Here is a 17,569-nt window from a genome sequence, read left to right as displayed (position 1 = left end):
GAAAAATACTTTTTCTCGACCTACGTTCACTATTTCCAATACTTGTCCTACAGTTTTGAATGTGGAGAAACGAGACTTCAGAATTAAACACTTCGAGATATTTAGAAAATTGTACTCGAGCCGATTTTTGATTGAGGTTTTATTTTTCAAATGGTAGTCCTGTGAGGAGTACCAGTTGGTAAAATACGCAATAGGAAAAATCTTGCCAGGCAGAGGAACAATTGTATGTGAACCAATACGTCTTGGCAATGAATCATAGTCGGTGGATCGGTCAGAATGAAAAGCGTCGTATCCAGCACTTCGATCCTAGCGGATCCCTCGTCGCCTACCGGCTTGTCTGTCTGTTTGTCTTTGTGCAGGATATCTCACAAAGTTGTAGACGGATCGAGATGAAATTTTGTGAACAGGTTGGGTGTGTGACAAGGACGAATCGATTCGATTTTGGTGAAGATCCGGATCCGGATCTGGATATGAGAGTTATTTAATTTTAAAAGTGATTCTTCACCGTTGAGAGAGAGGGACAAAAACGATATAGTAATGTATAGCACGATATTTCAAAAATGTATTGGGGCCCGATATGTTCTTGTGGATCAGGCATTGCATAATGGAGGTATGTGCTCTATCGAGTTCCCTTCTCGTTTGCATATGAAGTCGAGGTTCATGGAAGAGTGAGGTCACCATACAGTGTAATCTTTAATGATTTAAATTCAAGTGGAGAAAGGTCTTTTATGTGTTGATGTTATTTATTAATTTAATGACTTGTTTATTCATTTATTTATTTCCCTGTGTTAGTACAGCACAGATCTGGTTGAGACCCGAGCGTTAAGTCTCAAGTGGAATGGACTGTGGCGAAGCATATGTCACCATACCTTACAGATTGGCTCTCCTGCAAATCTGTTTTACCTCTTCTTATCTCTCTCACTTTCAGGGGATATTTTATTTCATATATTCAATTAAATTAGAGTACAGGATTGAAGGAAATGGGGTACGTTAAAACAGTATGTTAATACGGCACACGGAGACCACTGGGAGATGTCCAAGGGGGTGGAGAGGGAGGGTTTTATTGTTTATTAATTTTTGTATACATTGATGAGGCTCATATGAGAGCTGACACACAACGCACAGCAAGGGGGGCATGAGACAAGAGGGGTGGGAGAGGGAAGGACAAAACAGTGGGGAACAGAGACATTAGGAGATCTGTAGAAGGGAGAGGGATGGGGTGGGGAACATGGGGAATACAAGATGGACATTACAGCGACTTTCAGAACCTTACACGACAGGAAACTTTCGGGAAGGAAGACAGGGAGTTTGAAGGAGGTGGGTTTGGGGTGGATTAACGCACGTAGAAAAGATCGAGGATTTGGATGGGGGACGATAAGAGGTGGTGGTGAACAGCTGTTTTGAAGACCTGGAGGGAAGAATGGGATTGAAGAGAGTGAGGGAGTTTATTCCAAAGATGGGAAAAAAGAGGAATGAAAGAGTGAAGGTGAGCAGTGATTCGTGATTTTTGTAGTTTTACCAGAAGGGGGTTGTTGGTGGACCTTGAGAACCCTGCGGAAATATGTGGAGGACATATCGCAGACAGAGCAGGGGGGAGTGAGACCGGAGAGGAGACGGTAGAAGACAGAAAGACCACCAAAAGGTGCGGCAAGAGAGTGAGAGGCCCAAAGACTCAGCCTCATTGTGGGAGATACCAACGATAAGTTTGAGAGGATTTGAGAGAAGGTAAACATGAGGGAAGGCAGCATGAGGGGAAGGGAAGGCAGTGTAAGGGGAAGGAAAAGTAAGGCAGTGTGAGGGCAAGAGAATACCGTTTGAGGCGAGGGGAGGGGAAGGCGGCGTGTGAGGCGGGGAAGGGAAAGAAGTGTGAGGGGAGTAGAAGGGAATGGCGATAAAACACACCCAAACAGCAACATTTTCCTTTTAACTGCCGGGTTCTATATAATACCAGGCGGGAACATTTAAAACCCATGCTATCTACCGAGAAAGTCCTGCCTGCATGCTCACACATGCAGTGAACATTGTACCCCTCTGGTCGGCTCTCTCCGAATCTGATTTGTTCATGCTACTCTATGGGGAAGCAGTTTTAAATTCAAAACGAATCCATCAGTCCTTAACAGTCCACTTCACAGAGGGGGAGGTGTGGGAAAGAGAAGAATAGGGGTGACAGGGTAGGGGTGGGAGGGAGAGGGATCGGGCAGAGAGGGGTATGGGTGAGAGGGAGAGGGGTGGGAGAGATTGAGAGGAGGACAGGAGAGGGGGGAAAGAGGGAAGGGGGAGAGATGGGAGTGGGAAGAGAGGGGAGGGGAAAGTGCAGAAGAGGGGAGGACAGTTGGAGAGGAGAGGGGGGGGATTCCGGCAGATGGATGTCCAGTTAAATGTCTGTCTGAGAGATGGCACACACATTGATGAATCACCCCACTTGTGAAACACAAGGATGACTGTTTAAAGCCGAGTCTAGATTTGAACTAGGATAGACAGCTAAGAGCTAGCGTGTATACTTCTCGGCTCTCCTGCCATGATGTGGTGATTCATGCTTTCCATAACAACTGAAAACGTTTTTTAATCATTGTAATAATCTAATTTGTTTGACCTTTCTCACTCTGGAGATGTCCCCACTGCCACAGTATCGCCATCGAAGCTTGAAGAGTGCTCACCAGATGTCTTAGGCACTCAAGCAAGCACTCCTAATGAAACGGCTGAAGAAACTTTTAAAAACGAAATGTATAATTATTTTTATGTGTTTCTATCTACACCAAAAGGATGGGTGGGATAACGAAAGAAGATCGTACAAAAAGGGGAAATGTGGTGTAAAATAAAATTCCACATTTCCAGCGAGTGAACCACCGACTGACTCACTGCATGATGATGCAGGGCCAAACGCAGATGAGTGGCCCCTGAACTTTGTTCTTGTCGATCGATACACAGTATTTAGTGACAGTGCAAACATTGCAGAGTGCTCGCCAAGTGGCTTAAGCACTCAAGCAAGCACTCCATAGAAATGGTTGAAAAGGAACGGCTGGCTTGGCAAGCAATTAGTGATCGTCGATTGGTCATGTAAACACCATACATCCGGCGAAGCCCAACCAATATCCGAATTGGACAAATGAACACTTTTGTGGCAGATGGAACTACTGCTGTAGTCAACAAAGAAGTTTAAATTTTGTAATTCTGCTTAGTTTAAGAGATTATCGAGGTTATGGCATGTGCAGAAATTAAATAGAGCCACGAATGCTGGCATCCCCTGACGTTTATAAAAAAATTCCGACATATCCAATGATTCGTAGCTATGATGATCAAGCATTCGATGATATGAGTGAAGAAAGTGAAAAAAAAAACTTGATAGTGAAGAAATCATTGTGACCTGTAACAAGTCAAGGCATTGTTGAGTGGGCCAAAAAAAGTAAATGGCGGCTTCAGACTCCAGCGAGCTGACAGAGGGCTGACCAAGATGGCATGCCGCCATCTTCGTAAGGCTTATTTTGGGTTTTTTGTTTTTTTTCGTGATGAGCACCTCTAAATTATCTTTGAAAGGGGTGTTTTAATTAACACCCAGTTTTCATTCATGCACCACCTTGGAGTTCCCTTTGTATGCATGCAAAGTTTGGGGCCGCGAGGTTTCATGGTTTTAGAGTTATGGAGGACACACACACACACACACACACACACACACACACACACACACACACACACACACACTTATTAGTATCGATTTGATAATAATGTTGTGGTTACCAAATTCGCAAACCACCATTCAGGTCCCTTAGGTGAGGTATCTCGGTAAGTATATGTGTAGTTAGGCCCAAACCCGTTGTCTAGTGGGAATACATGTCATTTATGCGTGCTGCGACTCTTCAGGATAGCCGTTTTTCTTTTACTATCTTTATTTTGGACCAACCGCCATTGTTACCACCACCAACCACAACATCAACCACCCACCGCGGTGCCGCTTCCCGTCACACCTCGCAACCGTCGCATCGCCACCGTTCTTGCGCCGCTTGTGGGTACCGGTGTTGGACTCGTGCAGGGCGCGCGCCGAACAGCGTGTACAAAACCACGGATTTTCCACTTCAAAAACGGATCAAAAACGACACACGCCCACTTTTGTTCCGTCCAATCGGTGAGCGAGGGGCGATTTGGCCCCGCCTCCAGGGCGTTGGAGGGCGATCGCTATATGCAAATTTATGGATCAAAAAGCATTCACGCCCACTTTTTCTCGGGCCAATGGGGAGCGAGGTGAAAGGTCGAAGGCAGGGGGTCAAAGATGAGAGAGCGAAGCCACGGGGCTTATATAAGCGACCGCGTTCGTCAAGAATAGGGAGTTAAGACTTCGCAGTCGGTGGAGTTGGGAAGAAGAAGCAAGAAGGAGTTGGTCGTCGTCGTGTGCGTTGGAGTCGGAGCGAAGGGGACGGAGCTGTGGAGAGGCGGCGAGGGCAGACGAGGGGGTGCTCGCGTCGTGCCGCGAGCTGCACACCAGGGAGGCCGACGGCGCGACCTGGTCGAGGTGGAGACGCTCGTCGCGGGACTCGAGGCAGAGTAGAAATCCTCCTTTCCCCCCAGCCTCACCAACCCCCTCCTGCTTCCCCCCCCGCCGAGATAGTGCGACCAAGGGGGCCCCTTTCCCACCCCCTACCAGACACTGTCCGCGAGGCCCGCGGAGTTGAGGCACCATCGCCGCTCCGCGTCTCATCACCAGACGGGTAGGCCCGACCCGGTCTCGGCCTCAGGCCTGCCTCATCTTTGAGGGTGTTCTTTTCCTTGGTTTTGGGTATGTGTTGTCGGCGCCGTCTGTGAAGTAAAATTGCATAAGTGTTGCCGTGTGCTCGCGTAATCGGTATTAGATCTGCATTGTCGCATTTGCTTTTTGTGTAAAAATTGCATTGTGTTTCTCTTCTTTTCTATGTGCTTTTGGTGGAATTGAATATGTGTGCTTTCCGTTCGTCGCGGATAAATGTGCTTTGTGTTGAACTGTTTCCCGCTTCGCTTCGTCATTTCCTTCATTGAATCCTCATCTTGCTTCACGCAAAGGGTTGGTAGTGGGCTGAATACGCCCGATAATTAATCGAACCGTCGAGGCCGACGATAACACCGCTCGGTTATCCCGATAGTACGGAACGGGTCGCTTAAGTGGCCCGTGTCCGAAGTCGACCTGCGGCGAGGTGCGATCGCCCGGTCTACCCTCCGTGTGGGTACTTAGGTAGGTCGAATTTGGCGAGCAACCCTATCCCACGCGGGGGCTGATTGGCTCGATCGCGGTGAGACCGAAAGGTCCACCCGTGACTGGTTCCCGGCGTTAGTCCGAGGGTCACGACTGGATTGTCCGTCCGGTGGGCGACGTGCCGCGATTCGAGTTACGTGGCCGTCAGCACGCCGGCGGGCGCGAATCTGTAACACTGGTGTCAGGAGTGGGATACAAATCCATCGCCCTCCTCGCGGCACTGGTATCGGAGAACAGGAAAACGGGCTCTCCTGTCTCCAGCTAAATTCACGGGAATCCGTCCAGGGGTGAGAGAAGCGACCCCCGATTCCCTCCAAATTACGAGCGAGCGAAATTAACCCTTCACGAGAAGCAAGATGGCGTCTCAAGGCGAGCGGGTGCCGGGTGGATTAGGTATGTGTAATAGTAATGTAGAATCCATGGCTCAGGACAAGATCACCGTGCAAGAGAAACCCGTACCAGAAGGTTGGGAAAGGCATCGATGCCGTTCATCTGGTCGGTTTTTTTATTATAACTCCACCACTAAATGTAGTCAGTGGGAGTGGCCAGGGCAGGTGACAATGCGGCAGATTATGGAACTCGCGCAGAGCATAAATGACAAACTGGATTACTGGAATGCCGAAATAGACAAAATGAACGAAAAGATGGATGCGAATACACAACAAATGAACGAAAAGATGGATACAAACACAAACGAAATAAAAGGCATGAACAAGCAAATGCACGGAATGGAAACAAACATAAGGGAAGAGACGGAAATAATACTTGAGACAAGGGAGGTAAAGGGTGAAGAGGTGACGGAGTTGGCAGAGACACGGGAGATAGGGGGTGAATTGGACAAGGTTAGTGACGCACACACACACACACAGGTAGTGGAGGATAATGGGGGTGAGCTGGTGGACTGGGTGGAGACCCAGTGCGAGCAGCTGGATGGCCTCCTCCAGGAACGAGGGGAGGGAGTATGCCCCCTTGAGGCGAGTCACGACCAGGTGAGTTCGGTCGTGCTTTGCGAGGTCGAGGGGAGGGGTGCTGTGGACAGGTGCACGGAGAGCTTGGGGGGTATAGAGGCCCCGGAGACCCTTGTGGGGACACAAATCCCCAGTGTGGTTGTCCCTGTGTGTGTGGTGCAAGGTGTGAGTGCGGCACCGTGTGTGGAAGCGACCCCGTGTGTGAGTGGTGTGGTGGCGATGGTGCCAGAGTACGTGCTTCCCAGCACGCCGAGTGTGGATGGGGCACCGCGGGTGAGTGCCCCCGCGTGTGTGAGTGAGGCACGGTGTGTGGATGAGGCACCACGAGTGAGTGAAAGGCCGCGAGTGCGTGGAGCCACGTGTGCGAGGGAGGTAGCATGCGTGAGTGAACGGCCGAGTGCAAGGGAGACCGTGTGTGTGAGAGAGCGGTATGTGAGGGAGATGTCGGTTGGCATGCGGGAGCACGCAGCCGCGTCTCCCGGTGTGAATGTGATGGAATGGAGTGTGAGCGTCGTAACACGCAGGTGTGCGTGGGTGGAATGGCAACGACGACGGAGACATGAGAAGAAAGAAAGCCGAGTAGCGGCTGTATTGTTTCGGGGACCGTGCTGGGTTCACCCAGCAGTGAGCACGAGGTCCGTGCTGTGCAACGCACGAGGCCCCCACGTGCTCGCTTGCGAGAGTGAAGTCCCGGTCCGGAAACGCACGCGGTGGATTTGCCGATCCCGCAGACGGACAAAGTTTAGGCAGGATTACGGATTTGGACCGGACGGGTTCTCCACGCGATCGTGTGTGTTAAGCTCCAACGGGCAAAGCACGTGTTCGCGTGGGGAACCCCTCGAGACGTGGGGCTTGTGTTTTTTTTTTTATATGCGCACGGTGACGCCATGGCTGCACGTGGGGTTGGAATCCGGCAGGAGGGGTATCTCTGCCGGATGGTACCGTCCAAGGAGGGACGAGGAACACGTGCAGCTGCATGACGTCACGGGCAGGTGCAAAGTGCGCGAGCTCTGAGTTGCCGCGCAGGTGCTGCGCATGGAAAAAAAAAAAAAAAAAACAAGCCTCACTTTCGGGTGCACAGGATTCCTGGGCAAGGGGTGGAAGACCCCCTTGACCCGGGGCACAGGATGGAAACTAGTTTGGGGGAAGGGTTAGCCTAGCTAGACCGACTTCATGGGGCAGGGGTAAGGCCTCATGGAGTCCGTGGAATGGATTAGTTAGAGGGATTGTAGCCAGATTTAGGTGGGGAAATTGATTAAAGAGATTAGGAGACAGTGACAAACTTGTGAGTGTGTAGCGGGGACGTAGTTTAGCTACGTAGTGTAAAAAGGAACGTGCTTTAGTGTAAGGGACGACGTGGGAGCACGAGTTAGTTAGGGGAGGTAGTTAGGAGGATGGCAAGTTCAGCGGTGTGTGTGTTGAAGAGTTGGTGAGTTGTGAGGTGAGTACTTGTTGAGTGAGTGAGGCCAGCGGGTCTGTGTGAGTGGAGCAAGTCTGGAATGCATGGTGCGATGAGTGATTGGGGGGAGGAGTGACTCCCGCCCAAGGGACCCCCGGGGTCAGAGTAAAGTGAGTTAGCTGGGTTAGTCAAATTGAAAAATGGAGGTCGTTTTGTTGTTGGTGGGAAAGTAGGCTCGAGACCCGTTTGGAGGGGTGCAGGAGCCCTGTTGACGGGCTTGGGAGCGTGGCTGCGAAAGGTGAGTATCGCTGAGTGGGTACCCCGGGCACCAGGCTAGTCGGCCGTGGTAGGCCAAGGGCCCATGGGGGGGCCGGGATAGCGTAGTGGGCACGGGTGCGCCTGCTTGGTGCGGGGGCCCGGGGTGCCATTAGCCGCATGGGCAGTGTTGTGGGCAAGGGTGACCCTCGGAAAGGGGCCTGGGAAGCCAGCCTGCCACGTGTGCGTGTCAGGGGAGGTGCCATGGGGGGCACTCCCCGGTGTTAGGGAGCTGGTAGGCTCGGAGGCAGTGTAGTGCCCGGGGGTGCCATAGCGGGAGAATCGGCAGAGGGTCGTGCCTGCCAAAGGGAGCCACGTGTCCCAGCCATGAGACCGTGTGAGGGCACGGAGAGAAAATTGGGGGGCGAGGCCCGAAATTGTGAGGACACCAACACAGGCGACGGGAATCTGGGTTGTTAGAACCAATAGTTTAAGCGAGGGGCGCTTGTTGAAAGGCCCGGGGTAGTTTAACAGTTAAATGGTTAGGGTAGATTAGGAGATGTACCCCTCCGCACCATCCATCCCCTCGCTGTCGTTGTGGGCCGCTGGACCCACTTGGTGTTAAGATCGCCGAACTCTGGGGAGGCCATTCTGAGGCTTGAATTGGGCCTCGACACAGGACGTTAGCTCTCCCTTATTCCCCTCCGGGAAGGGAACGTAGGGGTTTGGAGTAGGCTAGGTGACAGGATAGGTTAGCCGAACAAAGACGATAAAGGGCGTTAGGGGACGATTTATAGTGGGGAAGTAAAAATAAAAACAACAAAAAATTAAGTTGGGGCTAAATTGGGGTTTGACAAATTAAGGGAGTGGGTATGTACAGTGACAGGCAAAGGCGATAGGTGGGAGGGAGACAGGTAGGTAGGTCCGAGCCCGCCTTCCAAGTGGCCAGCACCACCGCACTCCCTCCACCAACCTCCACTGAACGGCAAAGGCTGGCCAACTTCATCTGCTGGCTGTGTTGCTGCAAGGCAGAGGCCGGCCCACTTCATCGGCAGCTGTTGTGTTGCTGCAAGGCCTGTGCCGGCCGGATCATCTGCAGCTGTGGTACTGCAAGGCCTGTGCCGGCCCACTTCATCTGCCGGCTGGCTGTTTTTTCTTCAAGGCCTGTGCCGGCCCACTTCATCGGCAGCTGTTGTGTTGCTGCAAGGCCTGTGCCGGCCAGTTCATCTGCTGGCTGTTTTTCTGCAAGGCCTGTGCCGGCCAGTTCATCTGCCGGCTGTGTTTGCCTGCAGCGGCCTTCTTCTGCGGGCTGTGTTTGCCTGCTGCCTTTGCCATGCCATGCCCACTGCCCCTGTTCACCAGCCCCGTTCAATTTTTGCTTTGCCCCCCCCTGTTCATTGCCATGTGCGCCAGGATCAAGGCAACAGTTTGCAAGCTGCAAGAACTGCCCTGTTGGCAGCTACAACACGGGCCTGCAGTGGCGGCCCGTGCACCGTGTTTGTGTTCATCCATCCATTCGTTGTGCTCATTGCGTGTGCCACTTGAGCTGGCACGGAGACTGCGTTTGTGCAGCCCATGCACCGTTGTGGTTCACTGCGTTCAGTTCAAAAGGGAAGGCCTTGGACTGCGTGTGAGCAGCCAGCCACGTTCCCTGTCACCTGCATTGTTTTGAGTCAGAGACTGTATGTGAGCAGCCTGGCTCCCTGCTAACTGCTTTCTTTTTGCAGAGTTCAGTGATCCTGGGCCATGGTTTAGTGTAAAATTTGTAAGTTAAGGTAAGATGTGCTATACATATGAGTGCGCCCCCGGCATGTCTGTCTTAGCGCCGGCAATTTTATTTAAGTCGTCCGTGTGAGTGAGTTTGTTTAGGTAGTTACGCAGCCCTCAGGTTATTTATTTTGGGGACACGAATACCATGAATGTCGCACTCAGGGATCCGTAGGTAAAATGTACTAGGGGAAAACTACACATGATGGCACACGAAAATTTGACGACTCGGGACGAGTCTGTAAAAAGGGGAGGGGGTAGTGTTGTGGTTACCAAATTCGCAAACCACCATTCAGGTCCCTTCGGTGAGGTATCTCGGTAAGTATATGTATAGTTAGGCCCAAACCCGTTGTCTAGTGGGAATACATGTCATTTATGCGTGCTGCGACTCTTCAGGATAGCCGTTTTTCTTTTACTATCTTTATTTTGGACCAACCGCCATTGTTACCACCACCAACCACAACATCAACCACCCACCGCGGCGCCGCTTCCCGTCACACCTCGCAACCGTCGCATCGCCACCGTTCTTGCGCCGCTTGTGGGTACCGGTGTTGGACTCGTGCAGGGCGCGCGCCGAACAGCGTGTACAAAACCACGGATTTTCCACTTCAAAAACGGATCAAAAACGACACACGCCCACTTTTGTTCCGTCCAATCGGTGAGCGAGGGGCGATTTGGCCCCGCCTCCAGGGCGTTGGAGGGCGATCGCTATATGCAAATTTATGGATCAAAAAGCATTCACGCCCACTTTTTCTCAGGCCAATGGGGAGCGAGGTGAAAGGTCGAAGGCAGGGGGTCAAAGATGAGAGAGCGAAGCCACGGGGCTTATATAAGCGACCGCGTTCGTCAAGAATAGGGAGTTAAGACTTCGCAGTCGGTGGAGTTGGGAAGAAGAAGCAAGAAGGAGTTGGTCGTCGTCGTGTGCGTTGGAGTCGGAGCGAAGGGGACGGAGCTGTGGAGAGGCGGCGAGGGCAGACGAGGGGGTGCTCGCGTCGTGCCGCGAGCTGCACACCAGGGAGGCCGACGGCGCGACCTGGTCGAGGTGGAGATGCTCGTCGCGGGACTCGAGGCAGAGTAGAAATCCTCCTTTCCCCCGAGCATCAGCAACCCCCTCCTGTTTCCCCCCCGCGCTGAGATAGTGCGACCAAGGGGGCCCCTTTCCCACCCCCTACCAGACACTGTCCGCGAGGCCCGCGGAGTTGAGGCACCATCGCTGCTCCGCGTCTCATCACCAGACGGGTAGGCCCGACCCGGTCTCGGCCTCAGGCCCGCCTCATCTTTGAGGGTGTTCTTTTCCTTGGTTTTGGGTATGTGTTGTCGGCGCCGTCTGTGAAGTAAAATTGCATAAGTGTTGCCGTGTGCTCGCGTAATCGGTATTAGATCTGCATTGTCGCATTTGCTTTTTGTGTAAAAATTGCATTGTGTTTCTCTTCTTTTCTATGTGCTTTTGGTGGAATTGAATATGTGTGCTTTCCGTTCGTCGCGGATAAATGTGCTTTGTGTTGAACTGTTTCCCGCTTCGCTTCGTCATTTCCTTCATTGAATCCTCATCTTGCTTCACGTAAAGGGTTGGTAGTGGGCTGAATACGCCCGATAATTAATCGAACCGTCGAGGCCGACGATAACACCGCTCGGTTATCCCGATAGTACGGAACGGGTCGCTTAAGTGGCCCGTGTCCGAAGTCGACCTGCGGCGAGGTGCGATCGCCCGGTCTACCCTCCGTGTGGGTACTTAGGTAGGTCGAATTTGGCGAGTAACCCTATCCCACGCGGGGGCTGATTGGCTCGATCGCGGTGAGACCGAAAGGTCCCCCCATGACTGGTTCCCGGCGTTAGTCCGAGAGGGTCACGACTGGATTGTCCGTCCGGTGGGCGACGTGCCGCGATTCGAGTTACGTGGCCGTCAGCACGCCGGCAGGCGCGAATCTGTAACAATAATAAGAATAGAGAATTCACTGGAAGACATGAATAAACATAGTTAACCATCGAGGATGACATGAGTAACCACAGTTAACCTCTCTGGAGGTCATCACGAAACATGGTTAATGTAGTTAACCACTGAGGATGATGTAGATAACCATGGATAACCATTCTGGAGGTCATGACCAAACATGGTTAACCTTTCTGGGGGTCATGACCAGGCATGGTTAATCATTCTGGAGGTCATGACCAAGCATGGTTAACCATTCTGGAGGTCAAGACCAGGCATGGTTAACCATTCTGGGGGTCATGACCAGGCATCGTTAACCATTCTGGGGGTCATGACCAGGCATGGTTAACCATTCTGGAGGTCATGACCAGGCATGGTTAACCATTCTGGAGGTCATGACCAAGCATGGTTAACCTCTCTGGAGGTCATCACGAAACATGGTTAATGCAGTTAACCACTGAGGATGATGTAGATAACCATGGATAACCATTCTGGAGGTCATGACCAAGCATGGTTAACCATTCTGGGGGTCATGACCAGGCATGGTTAATCATTCTGGAGGTCATGACCAAGCATGGTTAACCATTCTGGAGGTCAAGACCAGGCATGGTTAACCATTCTGGGGGTCATGACCAGGCATGGTTAACCATTCTGGAGGTCATGACCAAGCATGGTTAACCATTCTGGGGGTCATGACCAGGCATGGTTAATCATTCTGGAGGTCATGACCAAGCATGGTTAACCATTCTGGAGGTCAAGACCAGGCATGGTTAACCATTCTGGGGGTCATGACCAGGCATGGTTAACCATTCTGGAGGTCATGACCAAGCATGGTTAACCATTCTGGAGGTCATGACCAGGCATGGTTAACCATTCTGGAGGTCATGACCAAGCATGGTTAACCATTCTGGAGGTCATGACCAAGCATGGTTAACCATTCTGGAGGTCATGACCAAGCATGGTGAACCATTCTGAAGGTCATGACCAAGCATGGTTAACCATTCTGGAGGTCATGACTATACTAAGCATGGTTAACCATTCTGGATGTCATGACTAAGCATGGTTAACCACTCTGGAGGTCATGACCAAGCATGGTTAACCTCATGGCTCAGGATGGTTAACCATTCTGGAGGTCATCTCTTACCGATAATGCAGTGCCTTGTAGCTTGTGATGTGGACACAGGACAGGACCTGAAATTGCAGCTGTGTACAACTGTCTACTGATTTTCCCAAGCAGGTGACTGCACAATCAAGATTATTTATTTGGTGAAAAAAGAAAAAAAAATGATTGAATGAAGGGGAATTGACTGCATGATTCAGGAAATACAAGTAACCAGACTCGGTGGCATCATGGTTAGAGCATCTGCTCTAAGTCTCGGAGGTCAACGGTTCAAACACGACCCCAGCCAAGTCATACCAAAGACTATTTTAAAATGGTGCTGCTTCCTTGCTTGATGCTCAACAATTAAAAAAAGGATAGAGCACGGACAAACAGGGGCTGGAGGATAACCTAAAGGTACGCACACACGTCTCTGAACTGTCTGGTCTGGGATTCAATTCCGACTCAGCTATAAACTGTCATACTTGTGTTTCACAGGCAAGGCGGCTCATGAATTGGTGTGCCATCCTTCTGATGGACGTCATACTGGGTGTCCTGTTTGCCGGCATACGTTGGTGGATGTTAAAGATCCCATGGTGTCCTTCATGAAGAGTAGGCAAGCAAATGTTGGCACAATGAACAAGTTTCTAATTCCTGCTTACCTTCCAGGGTTAGTGAGATCACCCTTTACAAAGTTGGCAGAGTACAGCTAGCCCACAAATGCCAACTCAACAGAAACAAGACAACAACACAGTTTTACCTGCATGTAAGAATATCTGCTTCCTGATATTTAATAGTTTTAAAAGCACTGCAAAGTATATCAACCCTTCCCTCCAGGGCATCAAGCAACTGATGTACCGCCATGTCACATCATCCCCCATCCTCACCCACGAGTTTTATCACCCCCATTAACACTTCCTAACCCAAACGACTTACTTGCAAATTGCAGTGTTTCCTTTGTTCCTTTCCTGTTCCTTCCTTCCTTCCCATGCTTATTGCGTCCAATAGTTGCCCCCACTGTCATTTCATACCCTCTGGCACCTCACTCTTCCATGAGACTCGATCTTGCAGAGTTAAAAACTGCAAGCAGACAATACGTTAGGATTGCTCCGAAACTCGGAAACAAAATGTGATCAAGATTCTTAAACAGGTGCTGAAACAAGAATGCTTGACACTGTTTGCAAGGCTAACTGGGGTCTTGTAATAATTTGAACAAAGCAAAATGTAAACTCTGATATGAACCAGGAAAGGAGGGTTTTCTAAACAAACCAAAAATATTTTTTAAAAATCAACAAAAACGTTCCTGGTAGAGCGCATACCTCCGCCAGGCTGAACAGTTTACGTTTTGTATCCCACTGATAGGCCGGATCTGGATCCGTATCTGAAGCAAAATCGAATCGGCTTCATATTATCACTGAACTAACTCATTCACCAAGTTTTGTCATAACTCATCCACAACTTATTGAAATATCATGTTATAATCCCATCTCTCAACGGTGAAAAATCACTTAAATTACATTAAAAAAATTCTCGTAACTGGATCCAGATCCAGATCTTCACCAATATGGAATCATTTTGGCCTCGTGACACACCCAAGCTATCCATTAGATTTTGTCCGAATATACACATAACTTTTTGAGATATCCTGCTCAAAGACAGACAAACAAACAGGGGTGAAAACATAACCTTGGTCCACCTTCGGTGGAGAAGGTAAAAAGGCAAACATGGATTCACAAGGCTCACTCGTCCTGCAAGATCTCTGCCGGTAACTCTTGCGGTGAATGGTACAGGAAGACATCAGCCAAATATCTCTGTACGTTTAGCTGGAACTGCAGAGCAGACTCTGGCACTTCAGGACGAGTGTCCACAAGATGTCAAGTAGAATATCTAATGAAATGGCTCTCTCGTCATCCAAAAGAGCCGGGCCCACCCAGATCGGTTCCAGCTGTCTAATTAGCCAAAGGTTGTGCCATGCCTTGCAGCGTCCAGCCATGCTTTCCGCCCATCATTTCCCTCGCATGCAATTGCTTGGAAAACTACGGAAGCATCAAATCCTGGCAGTTATCTAATGTGGGAAATCAACCAAAGAAATGACAACATACTCGTTGCAAATTCCATTGAGGATTTGCTGCGATGCGAGGCCACTGTGATTGCCATTGTATGGACGGCGACGTTCCGTAAGTGCTGCGGGGCATCGGTGGAATGGGACACACGAGCGACTGAGGAAGTGCAAGGCAGGGATGATGAGTTTGCTTGGAATGACAGAAAGACTGCAGCCCTCTTGTAAATCTCGATATCTGTGTCCGATAAACTTGACATTTTTAACCTTGCTACGTGTCCGTTCTATATGTCTTTCCTTTATGTTCAAAGGATTTAAATAAATATATATATATATATATATATATATATATATATATATATATATATATATATATATATATATATATATATATATATATATATAGTACATTTCACAAAGGAATAGGACAATGTGACAGATCATTTTGAGAAGAGAAATTTTCCCTCCTCTGTTCCCTAGTTACGTACATGTGTGTCGTAAACTTATAATGTTGCCTGTCCCTGTTTCTTCCTTGAACAATTCCCCATCCCTTGTCTGCAGGTTCCCATCTGTTCACACTGTTGGTTTGTCAACCTCTCACTGCTCTGTCATTGGTATTCCATGAGCCTCGTTGTGTGCATGTAAAAAGTGTACGTTTATGTGGACAACAAGGGTTGACATGATAACTTGTACGTTTGTGCATTCACCCTTGAGCTACACAACCTGGGTTTGAATCTCGACCTGGCTAACAACCGTCGACCACTTGTTTCCCATGCAGGGCGTGGTAATTGACCGACATTAAATATCCCATGATGTGTCTTTCACGAAGAGTAGGTGAGTTATCGTCGGTACCTTGAACAAATTACATACCCCTGCCCAAATCACCACCAGTCAAGCATCAGGCTTGGCCAACCGGTTCGTGAAAGACTTGCGTCAAAATCCTTCCATGGCCGACCCAACAGAAAGGTGGGAACAATTGGGGCAATTGTAAGTAGTAGTCGTAGGAGTAGTAGTGGTAGAAGTAGTCGTCGTCATAGTAGTAACAGTAGTAGTAGCAGTAGTAGTTGTAGTAATAGTTGTCATAGTAGTAGTGGTGCATTATGACAAAATCATCATTCATTAATGCACAGATATCCTGACACATCATTCATTGCACCTGTCCAAGCCTAATGTTGGCTTAGCGGCGAGGGTGGCTGGCTTGGGATCTTAGGGTCCTGAGTTCGAGCCCTGTTTTCCGCTGAATTAATACCAGGTGGGGTTGACTCAGCCTGTCATCCTTCCGAGGTCGGCGAAATGAGTATCAGTGTGCTGGTAGAGGGGCACAGCATCAGTGGCACAGCCGCGCCCCAACAAAATGATAGCTACCCAGCAGCCAAGTTGCCATCCGCAAGAAGAAGAAGAATTGTACTTTCATATGAATAACAAGGACATCACACACTTAAGATGTCAACACAATAGGATTGGAGCCTGAGGTCACGAAATCATGAGGCAAGTTCTCAGATGGGAAAAGTAAACAAAGCTGTGCAGAACTGTTCTGTTACTAACTGTCATCAAAGTATTTTCATGTTAAAATTCATTTTTCTTTCTCAATAAAACTAAGCCCCTGAGAACTAAACCGGCCTATCTAACATCCTAGTCTAGATTGAGTTCAGTGCACCAAAATGATCTTTCAAAGTCAGCAATCCTGTGTTAACAGCAGTTTTGAACATTACTTTTTGAAGCCGAGACTGGTCTTTGTTCTCCGAGACTTGATTGGGATTTCAAATTAAAACTCAAATTTGGGATGCATGATTTACTTCTCAGAGGCTCTAATTTTCCCCAACAATATTGTTTCTTTAAATTGAGTAAATACTCATCACGAATGATGAAATAGCATTGGCAGGTAAAAACCGTAAAGAAGGAAATGTAATAATTATTCAAAAATGAGTGCGGATGCTTTGAGCTCACCGAGTGGGTCCGGCTTCCACGAGACAAGGACGGCATCGGAAGCGATGTCGACAAGCTGCCTCCGGTCCACCGGCGAGATCCGAAGGTCAATCGGACTCCAAAGACCTATTTTGCAGCTGCGGCCTGATGTGTGGCTGCAACTCCATACTGAGCAAGCTGCGGTGGGATTATGTAAATGACAATGGTTCTGAAGGTCTTGACAATTAAATTAATTATTAAAAAAAAACATTTTGATCACTGCAGCCAGCAGATGCAAGGGCTATTCTCTTGCAGGAGTCAGATTACTCGTATTATTTTTTTTCTGCGAAGGCAAAACAGACCGTCTATACTCTAAAGTATGGCCCTTTGACTCAATCGTCGACCTGAACAAGGTCTCCTGATACTGGTAGTTTATTGCCAGTTGTAAAAAGAAACAAAACAAAGGTTTCATGTCATGTAGGCAAGGATGGCATTTGGAGAAAGCTTTCCCATCCTGAATGCACAATGACAAAAGATTCGATCTCTAGATCTTTGTGGCATATAACGCCATCTCTGTTCTGCGATACGAGGCAAATGGACCTCATCAAGACCCCCTTGTGAATCAACTTAAAGACCCCTTGTGCAGAACGAAGGAAACTGACATTGTGCTCGTCTAAGTACCAGTCAACCACACTCTAGTTTCATTGTTTGGGAGAAGAAGTAGGAAAAGGCATCCTGGTTTCAACTTGATTCAATCCCTATAGATTGTAAATCAATCAATCCCTATAGATCGATCCTCTTGCTCTTCCTACATCTATGAAGGATCTTCGGGTTGGAAATCCGCTGCGAATGCACAGAAACACACCTCGAGTGGTGTTGTAAATTGAAGGGATGGTGATTAAAGGCAACTCCACACTGCGACGAGTCCTCTCCAGGCAGCGGACCACGCAGACAGCCCTCGGACTCTGC

The 17,569-nt window shown here is 49.3% G+C and overlaps 1 protein-coding gene across 2 annotated transcripts in view; it reads right to left on the bottom strand.

Moving 5' to 3' along the window:
* The window catches only part of IL17RD (interleukin 17 receptor D), an 81,472-nt gene that overhangs the window by 46,608 nt on the left and 17,295 nt on the right, over positions 1-17,569 (bottom strand). For both annotated transcript variants that reach the window (XM_085864382.1, XM_085864383.1), the window contains exons 2-3: positions 17,466-17,565; positions 16,643-16,798 (exon numbers count right to left, since the gene is read on the bottom strand). In XM_085864382.1, the coding sequence (XP_085720508.1) occupies positions 16,643-16,798; positions 17,466-17,565 (256 nt within the window). The remainder of the gene's footprint in view (positions 1-16,642; positions 16,799-17,465; positions 17,566-17,569) is intronic.

Source organism: Eptatretus burgeri, chromosome 18 (assembly GCF_056783735.1).
Source record: "Eptatretus burgeri isolate ZD-2024b chromosome 18, Ebu_testis_v1, whole genome shotgun sequence".
Taxonomy (NCBI): Eukaryota; Metazoa; Chordata; class Myxini; order Myxiniformes; family Myxinidae; genus Eptatretus; species Eptatretus burgeri.
The sequence above is the reverse complement of the archived record's forward strand: the minus strand, read 5'-3'. Positions and strand labels throughout refer to the sequence as shown.